General features: G+C 38.1%; 2 protein-coding genes across 2 annotated transcripts in view; one reads left to right on the forward strand and one right to left on the reverse strand.

The window, feature by feature from the left end:
- Positions 1 to 3,888: 3,888 nt before the first annotated feature.
- ric3a (RIC3 acetylcholine receptor chaperone a) lies at positions 3,889 to 10,003 on the forward strand (the record flags this gene model as incomplete). Its single annotated transcript, XM_079240048.1, has 6 exons — positions 3,889 to 4,006; positions 7,461 to 7,678; positions 7,906 to 7,981; positions 8,203 to 8,299; positions 8,963 to 9,120; positions 9,237 to 10,003. The coding sequence occupies 6 exons, from the start codon at positions 3,889 to 3,891 to the stop codon at positions 10,001 to 10,003; spliced, it is 1,434 nt and encodes a 477-aa protein (XP_079096174.1).
- Positions 10,004 to 13,397: 3,394 nt separating this feature from the next.
- Positions 13,398 to 14,583, reverse strand: part of tub (TUB bipartite transcription factor) — a gene marked incomplete at both ends in the record, with an annotated part of 47,133 nt that continues 45,947 nt past the window's right edge. Inside the window, one exon of the mRNA XM_079242096.1 lies at positions 13,398 to 13,531. Within this exon, the coding sequence (XP_079098222.1) occupies positions 13,398 to 13,531 (134 nt within the window). The remainder of the gene's footprint in view (positions 13,532 to 14,583) is intronic.

The raw sequence follows: 14,583 nt of genomic DNA on the forward strand, positions 1-14,583 counted from the left end.
TTCTGGATCATCTGCAGAGGTTTAATAGAGCATGCAGGCAGACCTGCCAGTAGGGAATTGCAGTAATCAATGCGTGAGATGACCAGAGCCTGAACCAACAGCTGGGTCGTGTGTTCTGTCAGGTGCGGTCTGATTCTCTTGATGTTGTAGAGAGCATATCGGCAGGTACGGACAACCCCCAGCTTTCTAGCCATAACGTCCGCTACCTGTAGCATAACTGAATGTTCCGTATCAGAGCATTCAAATATGAATATATGTACCATATTACCTCTGGGCATACTTCAAACAAAGCATTTACATCCTCTTTGGCTTCAGTAAGCATCTGAGGTGCTCCAAGAAGGTCATGGTTCCAGAGTTTGGCAGTCAACAGTTCCATTTACTTGGCTACTGCCATCTGATCCACAATTGGATGGTCCAGTCATCCAATTGTGATAAGTCTTTGTAGCCAGGTGCATTTAAAGGCCTTCTCATAGCTGCAGAGGTCATTTGGTCCTTGGTTGGCCAGATCTGTCATGAAATGTGGAGTTGGTGATGAGGTGGTTGGACCCAAATGCTGGACTGAGAGGTAGAAGGCAGCCCGATATAGGAGCCGAAGTTTTAATAGTCAAAACCCAAAAATGTCACTCCAGGATACTGGAACACAAACTGAAAACAGATTGGCTGGAAAAAGACAAATGACAACACTGGGGAAATACCAAGATGATCTGGAAATGAAGAAAACCTGGAGCATGTGCGCACAGAGGCGCTGATTACAAGACAATAAGAAGGTGTGACAATCAATCACTGGAAGCAGAGAACAGGAGCTAAAGTGGGCAGAACACACACGGGAAATGACTGCAATGTAAAACAGGAAACCGGGTTGTTAAAAAAATGACAATAGACTAGAAACCAGGGTGACTCATTCTGGTCCTATAAGAACCAGAATCCAGCAGGATTTCAATGTATTCCTACTTCAACACACCTGAATCAAATTAAATTGATCAACAGCCTAAAAAGTTCAGCGGAATGACTCACTAATTCAAATCAGGTGTGAGGAGGAAACATGGAAAACCTCCTGGATTGCAGCTCTCAATGGACTGGAGTGAGTAATCCTGAACTAAACAGACCACAGAATATTCACAGTTGACTAACTGTGAGTTATCAATTAAAATAGCATGAGATGGTCTGCATAAGCATTTGAATTAAGAAGTTAAACCTTTTCATTGCTGTGAAGCTAAGTTTGCCAGCCAGGGTGTAGGAAAGCCCACATCTCCAAGGATGTATAACAGATGCCAAACCTCAGAAACAGAAAGCCCAGGTGATACTTTGCTAAAACTCTTTTCAAAAATAAATATAAAACACCAACAACATATGGAAAAAATTTCTATGGCTCTAAGAAAGAAAGGCAAAGTATACCAAAATTAAAGAAAGAGGATTGTGGAGAAAAACCAGACTGGTTTGTGACCCAAAATGTACCATTCATGGCAGGAGCTCTGTTTGGGTTTGGACATGGCAGCAACTGAAACAGACATGCTGGCATAAACAGACAAATTTTCCCTATGATGTGTACAACGAGCATGGTATACACACATCAGGAACTTTGCATGGTCTTAGATGAGGCTAAATGTGCATACATGTTATCATTCAGCAGGACAACAAAACTAAATGGCCAAAATACAAAGCTTTTAGGGTTGAAAAGGTGGATAATCCTCGACTGGCTGTGTCACTTGCCTGATCTCAATCCAATCACGCAGCATTCCAGTTGTTGGAGGCCGGACTGAAAGCAGAGTCCCAAAAAAGAGAACAGGTTGCACAAGCAAAGGCTTGGATGGACAACCCAGAGGATGGCAAGTGATTGGGGATTTATAGAACGCAGTCTGCAGTCACTCAGTGATAGTAATTATATCTGATAAAATCCTAAAAGTTATCTTTTTTTTTTTCTTCATATATCAATCTAAATCCTTTTAACCCCCCATTTCAATATCTTTAAACACATTTGGAGCATTTTTTTTTTTTTCAGTTTGAAGTTGGACAATTTTAATTCATACTGAGCAGATGCACAGTAAAGGGAAAAAAAAGGCAAAATAATGATGATGTGAAATGTGTTTGACACACTTAACTAAATCTGCTGCAGATTTTTGGCAAAAGTGACAAACTGGAGAGTTGATTCGTTAACAAAAGCCACAGATATAAGTGATGGCCAAAAAGTTACAGACTTGACTGCTTTAAATGCAATAAGGATGGTGAGATTAGACTGACTTCTGTGCCATTTCCACTTCATTCAATTCCTTTAGTTTTCAATCAATTTGAAAACATGGCAGAGGAATCCCTCAATCATGACAAAAAGCCTAAAATGCACCATCAATAAAATACCAACTTTTATGTTTTTCTTAAATTCACTGCCTATGTTTTATTTATATTTATCTTCTGTTTTATGTGTCTGTATCTGTGTCTGTTCTTGTGTCTATTATTCAGGCCAAATGAATTTTAAGACAAACATAGCTATTTAAATTACTAAAAACCTATGGTAGAAAAAAAATCCTTACCAGGATTCTCATATTGTTGCCCACACAAGCCTCCCAGTGGTGACAGTGAAATGGTGGCTTGTTGACACACACTTATTACTCTGCTGCATGTAAGCTGCAAAATTTCCGCTAAGCCTCTAAAACAGTGAGCATGAGCGTGATTTTGTAAGAGAGAAACCTAATACTCTAAAGACAAATCTGTTATCATACAATAATTACATCATAAGTTACTCCATTGCTGAGTGGAAGTCCTGGCCTCCATGTGCATTTGTAACTGAGGTTGGACTGCCATCTGCTGCTTTGTGGTATAAAATGCACTCCACACGGCCCAAAGAGCGGATGGGCTGATAGGTCATGTGTTGCATTCAAGTGCACATCACAAATACTTAATCTGTGAGTGTTTGTATCTTATTCAAAGCTTTCCCTTGGAAAATAATACGTAAACCATAGAAATATTAGCACTGGTGGTGGTAAGAGCACATAGGTGAGTTCTCAATTAACAAAGCAATGTTCCCTCAAACAAATACCTCACTGAGCTGTGGATCATAAGCAAGAAGTTAAGTGAGAATTTTTTTCATCTTTCAGAAACAAGTATGATTGAAAAAGCATCCACAACCTCACAAATTACAGATTTTCTGCAGGAACTCAGGAGTCTCAGTTTTGGGCCTGGGGTCTCCTTTGTGTGCTTTAGCTGTTTCTCAACTCCACTACATCCTAGTTACAATTAATAAAATGGCTTCTTAAGAGTTTTTTGGTGAGTGGACCCATTTCAGTACAGTCTGCTCAGGTAGAGAAATGTTCAAAACATGGTGGCAGGACTGCCAGCTTTCCAGTTTAGTGTCTACTATGGTTAATAGGTTGAAGTTCTGTCTGTATGGACAGAGTCACTTTCTTCTTTTTAACCTGCAACTTCATTAGTCCTGATTTAGGTTTCCACTGTAATGAGTGCCATGAAATTGCCATGAGTCTGACGCTTAATGTGTTCATTTGAGACACTTAAAGAAGCTGTCCCCAGACAGACGAGGCCCCACATTTAAGCTTTAAACTTTGTGTGAACTTGTGATTTCCAAAGCTCACAAGCTTCTGGGCATAAAAGAAAACCTGGCACACGCAAACCCTTGAAAAACCTGTTATTAACATGGTCTACTTGATCATTAACTTCTGACTGTGACATTTAAATTAAAACTGAAGTTTCTAAAACAACAAACAGCTGGTCTGCTGTTTGAGGGATTTCTATTCAATATTTCGAACAGCGCTTGAACGCAACTGGTCTAATCCATTTTAATCTGGGCAGAAACGTCAGCACATCAGAGATGACATCTGTAAATACCAGCTTTACTCTTCCAGAGATATGAACGTGTGTCTTTCAAATTTTTAAGACAAAATGCCTATAACAACTTGCCAGAAGGTTACTCTCATATCATGCTCTGTTCTATGTGTTTCCCTGTTCCTGCCCAGGATGCTTTTACCCAGAGGGAAAAAGGAAAAGGGGCATCCTGAGGGTAAGACAGCTTATCAGGTCATCATCCATCCTGCTCCATCCTGCTCCATCTCACATGTTATTTTTTCTGTTAATGCCGATGATGTTGTTGCTAGCTGTCACGCTTTACAAAGGGCCAGACCAATAGACTAGTCATACTGCAGATGTTCATTGGATTGCTGTGAAATACTATATAATTTTATATCAACATGTGAATGATGTTATTTATTAGCGCAAACCTCCACCAAGCAGCTCATTTCCACCTAGAGTGGGATTTCCACCCTATGTTATAGCCCTCCATTCATTTTATATGCATTATTTGATTGGTGGTCAAAACTAACCTTTAGGATTTAAAATAACAATTATATCAATAGTAGTCGAATGTTCATTGAATAAATTGCAACCTTGTTGTTTTTTATCTTGCACTGGCAAAGAATCCATTTTAAAGTTGCAGTGTCCGCAGTTCCCTCCAGATCTTTCCCAAAAGTTAGTGGTGTAATCAAAATTACACCAAGATCAAATCTCAGAAAAATTTTTTAAAAAGTCTTGCCAGTAGGTTTTGCATATATATGGTTGCTAATACAAAATGCTTTACCACAAGAAGTCTAAGACATGCAATTAGTTATCCTGTGATTTTAAATTCAAATGTATTTTATATATTTAGTTTTCAGCATATTATAGCTGATTTGACTTGGATTTGAAAATAATGTGGCAACACAATAGTGAAGTTACTACAGCGTCATCGACATGTTTGGAGATTTTTAAACCTTCTCATTTCACCCTTTAAAGTAGAATCCCAGTTTCAAAGATGTTGAGACACTGTGTAAAACGTAAATAAAATGCAATGATGTGAAAATGTCATAAATAATATTTTACTTCCAAGTTAAACACAAACAACACACTAGATGTTGAAGCTCAGACATTTGATCATTTGATAGAAAAATCTATTAACTCATTTTGAATTTGATGACAGCAGGACATCTCTAAACAATCTGAATATGGTGATGTTTAGCATTGTGTAGCGTCATGTCTTCTTTTAGTAACTACATTACTGGGAAGTGGGGAGACCAGTTGATGGAGTTTCAAGAGAAGATGTCAGGGACCAAGCAATAAGGCTGCAATACATGGGAGATTATTTTCAAGACAAGGTTGTTTTTTTTGTTTTGTTTTTTTTGCTTGTTTATTATTTTGTTGTTGTCGTCGTTTTTGTTCATTGACCCCAAAAATTAAATCTATTAGCAAATCAAGGTTTTAACAAAGTATGCTAATAAAAGACGCCCTGTAAATATAACTAGACTCGAGATCAGAACTAAAGAGAAGTCAACATAAACAAACTGACCTCTTAAACAATCAGACAGGGTAACTAAAGTAACAGTTTAGAAAAAGCCAAACTTTCTGGCTATGGCCGATGACACTGCAGCATGTGGTGTGGTCCAGTGAGGCTGGCAGCAGTTTATCAGAATCTTCAGCCATTGGTCACATTTTTTGCTGCACCAGAAATGACAGACTGAATCCACATGTAACTCAAAGAAAAGAAAATGTTGATGCAAATATAACTTGACCTTACTATGTGAAGGTGTATTCAGTGTTGTTAAGGTATGGAAAATTACAGTAATTCAGTAAAGAAAAAAAAAGGGGTGAATGATATGTGTATGGTGTTTAAACTGTGGAATTATACTGGTGGTGAAATTTAAGTATTACCATGTGTGGCTGGCCATCACAGAAATATTGTCTCATTCTTGTTTATGAAAGATTCAAGCTGCTTAGTAGTTCCAGGCCTTTTTTTGCCAGTTTTCTTTTTTTTTTTTCTTCCCTGGTGCACCAAATGTTTGTTTTTTTTATTGCTGATGGGTCTGGACTGAAGGCGGACTGGTTCCGCAACTGAACTCTTCTCCTGGAAAGTCATATTGTTGAGATGGATGTATTATTAGCTTTACAATTGTCTCGCTTAAATGTACAAGGCCTTCTCTTAAGAGATGATGTCTTGATGGGATCAGATGCTGCTGTATAACCTCTATTTTTCAGCATTATCGTGCCTTCACCGATGTGTGAGCAGGGACACTATAGGCACCTATGTAACCATTTACCACCAGAAATGCAAGTTTTTCAATGCTGCTGATAACAAACAAGATGGGTTTTTTTTTTACTCATTGCTTTGCAGAACACAGTATTCAAGGTCTCCAACAAGACTTTCAAATCTGAATCCATCTGGTCACAGAATAATTTTCCACTTTGCCTTAGATTATTTTAAAGCTTTGGCCCAGAGACAATATTGGTGTTTCCGGATTATATGACTTCTTTTTGCAAGGCAGCGTTTTAACTTCCGTTTGTAGATGGTGTAAGTTTTGTTCACTATGAGGGACTGAGCTGGTAAAGGATGAGAAACACAGGGTGCTTCAAAAGAGAACAGGTTGCATTTACCATAAATAATATTTTAACAAAAGATTATAGGCCAAGGTCAACTAAACAAAACCTAAATCAATGATAAAGTAAAACAACTAAACTATAATAGATAATGATTAAACTAATTGATCAGGTAACAATAAGATAATCAACATTAAAAAAAAAAAATAAATAAAAAAAACTGACCTCTGAAGCAAGAAACAAGGTGGAACTTAAATACTGGCTGATCAGACCAGTTACAAAACACAAGGGATAACACAAAGAAACAGAACCTAACAGTTAGTTTATTGTTCAAACAAAACTACCAACAAAAAGATGAAGTAAACAAACTAGTGAAGGACTATACAAACATTTTAATTAAACTAAACTGAGCTAATTATCCCCCCCACCCTAACCTTAACCCATCGGCTTGTCGCACTTCTGCTCCCAGACATTCACACTGCTCCCCCGGCACACAAAAAAGAAAAACAAAGTTAAGCAAATATATAAAATTACCAGTTAAAATAAAGAACTTCCTAAATGTCAGCACAATAACACAAAAGAACTAAAGAATTTCTACCGAGTTTCACTTTCTACCTTGTCTCAAGCATACAGAGATTCCTCTTGATTCTCTGAAAGCTTTCAAATCTTTATGTGAAGTAACATTTTTAGATGTTTTTAGATGTTTTTAACGTGCTAATTCACATCAATTTAATCTCAGGACTTTTACAGATTCAACCAATTCAAGGCAATTCATTGTGATTCAGTTTTCATACAAGCCAATCAAACATAAATTAAATAATGGCCTAGCTAAGGAAACCAATGGATTGCAGTGAATCTTGACTTTGATTCAGTCTTCCATCCTACACATGCATGGGGAAGTGGGGCGACAGTGAAAAAGAAAATGCTAAAGAAGAAACTTTTGCAGTGACAAGTGGATAATTTTGTCACCCAAAGGACTGGTGAACAGTACAGAGTGCACCCTGCTTCTTGCTGGGATGGGCTCCAGCCTTCCAATGACCTTGAATACCATGCAGTATGGAAAATAAAGGATGAATGATAGTGATCAATTGATCTCTTCTTGTCTCCTCCAGTTGGACCGGGGTTCTACCCTTCTATAATGCATCAGTTGTCCCTGCAAGATGACCCAGACCACTGGGATGTGGACCTTTCCCCTTCACTCACACATACTGTTGAGGCCATGGCAAAAGTGAAAAGTATCGGAAGAGGCAAAAAATACAATCTCATGGCTCAAGTTATACCCATCTACGGCTTTGGTATCCTGCTTTACATCCTTTATATCATCTATAAGGTAAACACTTCTGTCCCCTGTTCAGTAGGCAATTTGTATGAAAATAGGAGGCCAGTGCAATAATAGCGAGTGTTGTACATGACTGTTAAGCGTCAAAGTTTTATGCTGTACTAAAATTATAGTACACATTTACATATCAATTAAGAAACATAACATAGAGTGGATTTATTTTCATTATACTTATTCCATCCTGCTCTGCTATACAATAATCATATTCATGTTCACAGCTGACATGTAAAGGCAAGACAAATAAATCTGGAAACCACTCTACAGTGACAACCACCAACAAGTCGAATATGATTAGTAAGTACCATCAGCTATTTAAAGTATTAAGTTACTCGTACATTTCCAGGCTTGTTTAACTGGTTCAAACGAATGCTGTTTTATCTGGAAAATGTTCTTTTTCCCCACAAATAATTATCATTAATTGCCATAAAGTTCTTCAGTAAAAGTCTGAAAACGTTTTGTTTATAGACTTGCATTATATATTAATATGAAATCATTGTCGTTTGCACATTGTGCAGCAACTGATGATGAGCTTGCCAGACTTCAGGAGAGACTTCTGCGAACAGAAATGATGATGGAAAGGATTGTCTCAGAGAGAGGCCATTTTTCATCAAGGTAGGAGTTATATCTTATGACGGTCAGAAAGGCACACAAAATACTTCATCTTGACATGAAAGAAATATTGAAAAGGCCTAAAATCCACAAGGATAATTCAGTTAAATAGAAATAAGTTTTATTTTGTTTTGTGGTACACATTGGTTAGGAAGTATTGGATGACAAATGGCAATCATTATACATTTTTTGTCTTTTTGATTACTTTTAGTGTGGGTTCTCTCCGGGTACTTTGGCTTCCTCCCACTGTTAAAAGACATGCATGTTAGGTTAACTGCTTACTCTAAATTGCCCATAGGTCTGAGTTTGAGTGTGAGTGGTTGTTCGTCTCTGTGTGGCCCTGCAATGGCCTGCGAACTGTCCAGGTTGTACCCTGCCTTTCACCCAAAAACTGCTGAGATAGGCTCCAGCTTCCCCGCGGCCCTTCATCGGAACTAAGCGGTTAGGATAATGAATGAATGAATGAATGAATGAATGATTATTTTTATGAAGTCAGTACTCACTGGAGGAAAACTAAAAAAAAAACATAGAGCAAATACATACTGTGATTATACACAATGTGGCAAGTCGCAGGCAGACAGTTCGCTAATCTTGTTGAAGTGATGTGGCAGAGATTTATGTTAACAATAAATCCTGACTTTGCTCCATGTTTATGCTGCTCTCTAGTGGCAAAAGGCGGAAGAGTAAAGCCTCGCTAACAAAGAAGGAAGAGAAGCTGCTCAAACAACTTAGACAGATCACACTGCTGATGCAGGAGGGTCGGTTAGATGGAGCATCCCCAGAGATGGAGGCTGAGGAAGTACCCTATGGTGCAGACTGGGAAGGTACACGACTAAACATAAATCACTGTAGCAGCAGGTTTTGTTTTCAGTGAAATCAGATGCATCTGCTTTTCTTCCCCCCCCCCCCCCCCCCCCCCTTTTTTTGTGCACTAACACAGGCTACCCAGAGGAGACGTACCCAGAGAACGATGTGTCCTATGACAGACAAGGGTTTGAGACCATCAAGCTGGAAGAACCCCACAGCCAGCCCACTGCTGAGGCCTTGGCAGAGAGGATGGAACAAGAAGAGGAGATTGCAGGAAGGAAACTCTCCATACTTAAAGAGGAAGATGAGGAGGAAGAGAACATAGAGGAGGAAGAAAGCATAGAGGAAGAAGAACAAGAGGATGAAGAGGAAGAAGTGGATGAGATCGAGGAAGGCATGGAGGAGGAAGAGGAAGAGGAGGAAGCGGAGAAAAAGCACTTGCTGAGTCTTCCGCTGCCTGCCGCTGAGAGAAAACAGGAGAGAGTTGGTTTGGAGGTGAGCGAAGAGCTGCAGCGTCCAAACAGAGGAAAGAAGCAAATAACCTTCAGTGACCAAAAACATGTCTTCCGCTACCCCCGAGAGGAAACTTTTGAGGAAGAGGAGGAAGTCAAGGAAGTAGAGGTGGAGGAAGAGGATGAAGAGACAGAGGTTGAAGATGAGGAAGAGGAAGAAGAGGAGGAGGGGGGAGCTGAAGAAGAAGAAGATGATGATGATCCACTGATGGAAGCAGAGAGCCTTCAGTTTGGTCATGAAGGCCCATCTAACCCAGAGGAAGAGGCAGAGGAAGATCAGGAAGATTTTGTGTTTACGTCAGTGCCGGTGGAGGGTGGTGGTCATATCCACATGGACACGCCGAAAGAAGTGAGCGGGCTGAGGATGCGGAACAGGAGAGAGACGTGAAGGACTTTCTTGCATCTCAAATAAGCTTTTAAACATAAAGTGAATTCAGTCTTCCCTCTGTTTGCACCCATATTACTTATTCCTTAAACCCCTTTCACCTCTGGTTCATCCATACAAATGTTTGAAGTGTTTTGCCTAATTAGATCTCTTTTTAATGTCAGTGATGTAAGTACTGCTGAGTTTGAATACATAACTAATAAGTTCATTAAAAACATCAGTGTGGTTGAGAAGTGCCTTTAATTTAAAGAAATAATATGTAGATAATTATCCTAACTATTCATTAGGTTGGCAGGTTTCAAATTGACAAGAAATATTGTTGACATGTACCCAATTTATAATCGTTACCTCCAATAAGTCATTGTTATCCCACACTGTTTGTATTGTTTAGTCATAATTTAAAATCAGAAAACATGTCCCATGTTTCGTGGACTCCATGGGTGTTCAGAACTGTAGGCTGTTGTAGGGAGAGGCTGTGATGGAGGAAGCCTTTGCAACGCGGTTATGATTGTAAATACAATGTCTATGCTTTACATAGCAGATCATTTGCCTTGTGCATTGCTACTTAGAGTTTGATGTGTTGTTTTTAACCTTATTAAAGTGTTCTGAAGGATTCTGTCTTTTGCTCGTGTTTTATTTCAGCTCTTCTTGAACAAAAGGATGACAGAAAATAGATCATGATCACTGTTGAATTGCAGAGAAGATAATATGTAACTTAGGAATAAGGCAACACCTGATAGGGGACAACATACTAAGCTTTTGGCCATTTAAAGAAATGAATGTAGTTTGTTATTCTTCTTCAGTCATTTTTTTTTGGCATTTTAACAATTTTTTGTTTATACACATATCCAGTTGGAAGTGTGTATAGCTTTTTAACGTTCAGATCACTGCTGTTACTTTGATGTCTGTTTTTCTGTCCCATTTTTCTTTGAAGGAGAGCAGTGTTTCATCAACATATATCTTTTCTGGTTGGGACTGATAAAGCAAGTTAAAAGAGCATTCTTCATAGTGGATTATCAAAACCAGACATATTAGATGCATCCATCTTAGTCTAAGAAGGAAAAAGACATTGTAGCAACGGTAAGATCAATCAGCAGCCCCCGTGTTGGGGGCTCTCTCTGATGAAACAAAGATGCAAAGCAGCAAACAATACCATCAAAAGCAAAGTGGGCAAGAAATGCAAAGCCACAACAAATCAAGCAAAATGTAGCTTTGCCTGCAGGATTTGACGTGTCTGTTTCTAATCCATTATTGTCATCCAACCATCTGCGTAGTGCTGGGAGTGATTCATGGTGGGAATGCCAGTGCACTGTTTAACAATGGATCACCTTTACATTACACCCTGTTATTCTAGAAGAACCATCCAGTTGGCTGTACATATTGTACTTTCAGAGGATTGCAACTTGTTTTAAACATGTTCTTGTAAAAATCTAACTCACAAAATAAGCAGAGTATATTTTCCAGCATTTTGTATGAAACCTTTTCTCTATTTGTCATGCAGGCCTGAACGAGACTTAAAAGAGGTCTAGCTCTTTTAATAACAATAACCAGGAGCTCAGAAAGGAAAACTATGGTTTGTTACTTTGTTTTAAAAGAGCAGGAATATATAAATTTCTTTTACTCATGATTTCAGAAAGCTCAGCAGTCTTATCCTTTTTTGTTAAGAACTCAAAATACAGCTTGACTTACTGTAAGTTTATTTCCCATGAATAAAGGACTGTGTCCATACCACCACGGTAAACTGTACACCATTTACTGTACATTACAATGACAGCACTGAATGCAAAACATGAATGTATGAAAAGCAGACTTTACAGCAAGAGTATCAACAGTTTTGAAATAGAAATTTAAAATAGAACACAGTAAAGTACAAGAATAGCACATTTCATAAAGATTTTCTTATAACCCACAGTAACAATAGCAGTATCAGAGATTGTTCTTTGCTGCCATTTAACATTTTTAATGGCCATAGAATACAAAATCTATCATATATTTGAGAAAGGATACTTCCCCGTTCCCATTCCCCAGAAGAAAGAGGAATAACTTTTTGAGTAAAAATGCGAAGTGACATCGAGACTTACTGCCGATTAGATGAGAAACCTTTACTAAGTGAAGCTTAAAGTTAATTATGGATGTAAAGCAAGAGATGAAACATTTGTTTAACCTGTGGTGGATTCTCACTTTATGTCTGTTGGCAGCAAGTAAATCGGTACATTTTGTTCCAAATAGACATCAGAGGAGTTGAGAACAAACATCAGCCTGAAGGCCTCCGATAACTGCTGTATCTGCTACCTGTACTACAGAATGGCATAAATACACAACTCCTTAGTGTAATGTTGTGTTACACCTGTATGTAATTACAGTGTGTGGACACAAGCTAAAAAATTACCCCATGATGCACACTTTGAAATATTATGTCCAACAAATTTAGAAAACCTAGGAATGCAATTACTCCAAATCAGCTTTGCATTAAACGGCTAAATTCAGAAAATCTCCAGTGCAAGGGAGGACAGCAAAGAAGCGGAAGGACCAATTCAAGCTCAGCCTTTTTTCTGGCCAGAGTTTAACACTGGAATTAGTCTCCAAAGGCACAATAAAGTATATACAGCTGTATCTCTTCCTTCACAGACTTGAAAGTAAAGTGCACCATCATCCTATACATTCACATATTGTGACACAATATTGTTTTTGGTACACAGTACTGTGGAACGAACCTTTGCCCTTTTCATGTCTGAGTCTCAAATTAATTCCTGTTGGGGAGAAGTGATTTTCTGGCAATGATAATTAATGTTTGTGGAAAATTGAGCCAATACTGATTGTTGCTAAATAAAGCAGAAAAAACATGTAAATAACTAAATAAACATATATTATGATGTTCATATCATATTTTTGTTTTACCATTCAAGCAGTTATTCATGCACAGTGTGTGACATTGTGTTTTATGTGGTAGACAATATAAAATCCAGTAAACTCTTAAAACTTACAGATGTTTAACCGTTAGTTATAATTTACAGATAAGGAAATGTTACATTTCTAGATCTACTAAATAAAAGATCAGTGTTTAATAATGGCATAACAGTACAAAATGTTAAATAGTTACCACAACAAATTATGTTGATTTTGAAAGTGGATTACTCTTTGTGCTTGTTTTTTTTTTCACTAAACAAGAGCATCCTGAGATCCCAACGCTCCCACACCCCATCCATTCCACCACCCAATCCTTTCCTCAGACACACCCACACACACACACACACACACACACACACACATCAAATTTAAGGCCCACAAAGCCTTTTGGAGTATGCTGAGCTTCCAGTGAACGGGGTAATTTGGAGATCTCAAACCAGCCCCGGGGATTCATAAACAGCCCTTGAGGACAGATGGACCTGACGGGGGTCTATTCACAGGCTAACTTGCTATCAAAGCTGGAGAGAGCAATGGCAAAAGCTTGCAGGGCGCACATTGGGTAGTTATAGTCCATGGTGAAAACATCTTCTGCCACACGGCCAAACTGCATCACGATGTAGTCAGCTGCAAGGAAGATAGAAATGGAAAACATTTTTTCATAAACTACTTCAAATATTTCGGTTCTTCATTTTTGTATTCATAATTGCGGAGACCTTTTATATTTTGTTGCAAATTAAAGAAGATATTGATAAAAAAGAAAAAAGAAAAAGACAAGAATAAATCATGTGAATGAAAGCAATGTGCAGTTATATCATTTTAAAAAATCAATGCGCTCATTTTTAAGGATATTATGGACTAGTATCAATAGTTTCAGTATGTTTTATTTACATTGGACAGAAAACTCTCATTGATTCTCCTAAACAAGAAGTGTTACTACTGAAATGAAATTAAATAAAATGACAAACCCTTTGGCCACTATCTGGGCTAGGGAATTTAGGATCTAGTTATTGTGCCCATCAAGGTGCAGCCACAACGGTTGTTTGAAGTCACACTAAAGAATCAATATAAGAACTGTTGAACATAAAGCATATAACATGTTCAGCCTTTACCCTGAGCCTTTTAGCTGTGTTGGTCATCCACAGTTTTAGCCAAACTAGCTGAGCTCATGCCTCTGCCATCACAGTGACTAATTTAATTGGTCACGAAAGCTGGGTGGACACAAAAATTGGACAAATTTGAATACACGGCCGTTTACATTTTGTTACCCTGATACAAGAACTGTTTAGAATTTTTTTTTGGCTGAACTGTGATATCTGCATAATTCTACCACTGTGTATAGTTGCCAATAAAACTTCAAAATGCGGCTCAGGCAAATATGTTATGATTGGTAAAAAAATAAAAGCTTTTTGGAAGAACTTCTTTTCCTAACACTGCTTCAGCTACTTTTCCATGGAAAAAATAGCAAATGCTGCTGCAATGCTTATCACTGGAAATATGCAATCATATTTCATTAAACATAATAAAGGATTTCAGATTATGTTTGAACTCTATGATCCCCACAAACGTGTCCTGCACGTATGCATTTTAGTCAGCTTGTTGCATCTTCCTTGTTCATATGACACTTTAACTTGAATAATTTCTTCCCAGAATTTCTTTGTTACCTTATTTTAAGTCGC

The sequence above is a fragment of the Telmatherina bonti genome (genome assembly GCF_933228915.1).
Source record: "Telmatherina bonti genome assembly, chromosome: 1".
NCBI lineage: Eukaryota > Metazoa > Chordata > Actinopteri > Atheriniformes > Telmatherinidae > Telmatherina > Telmatherina bonti.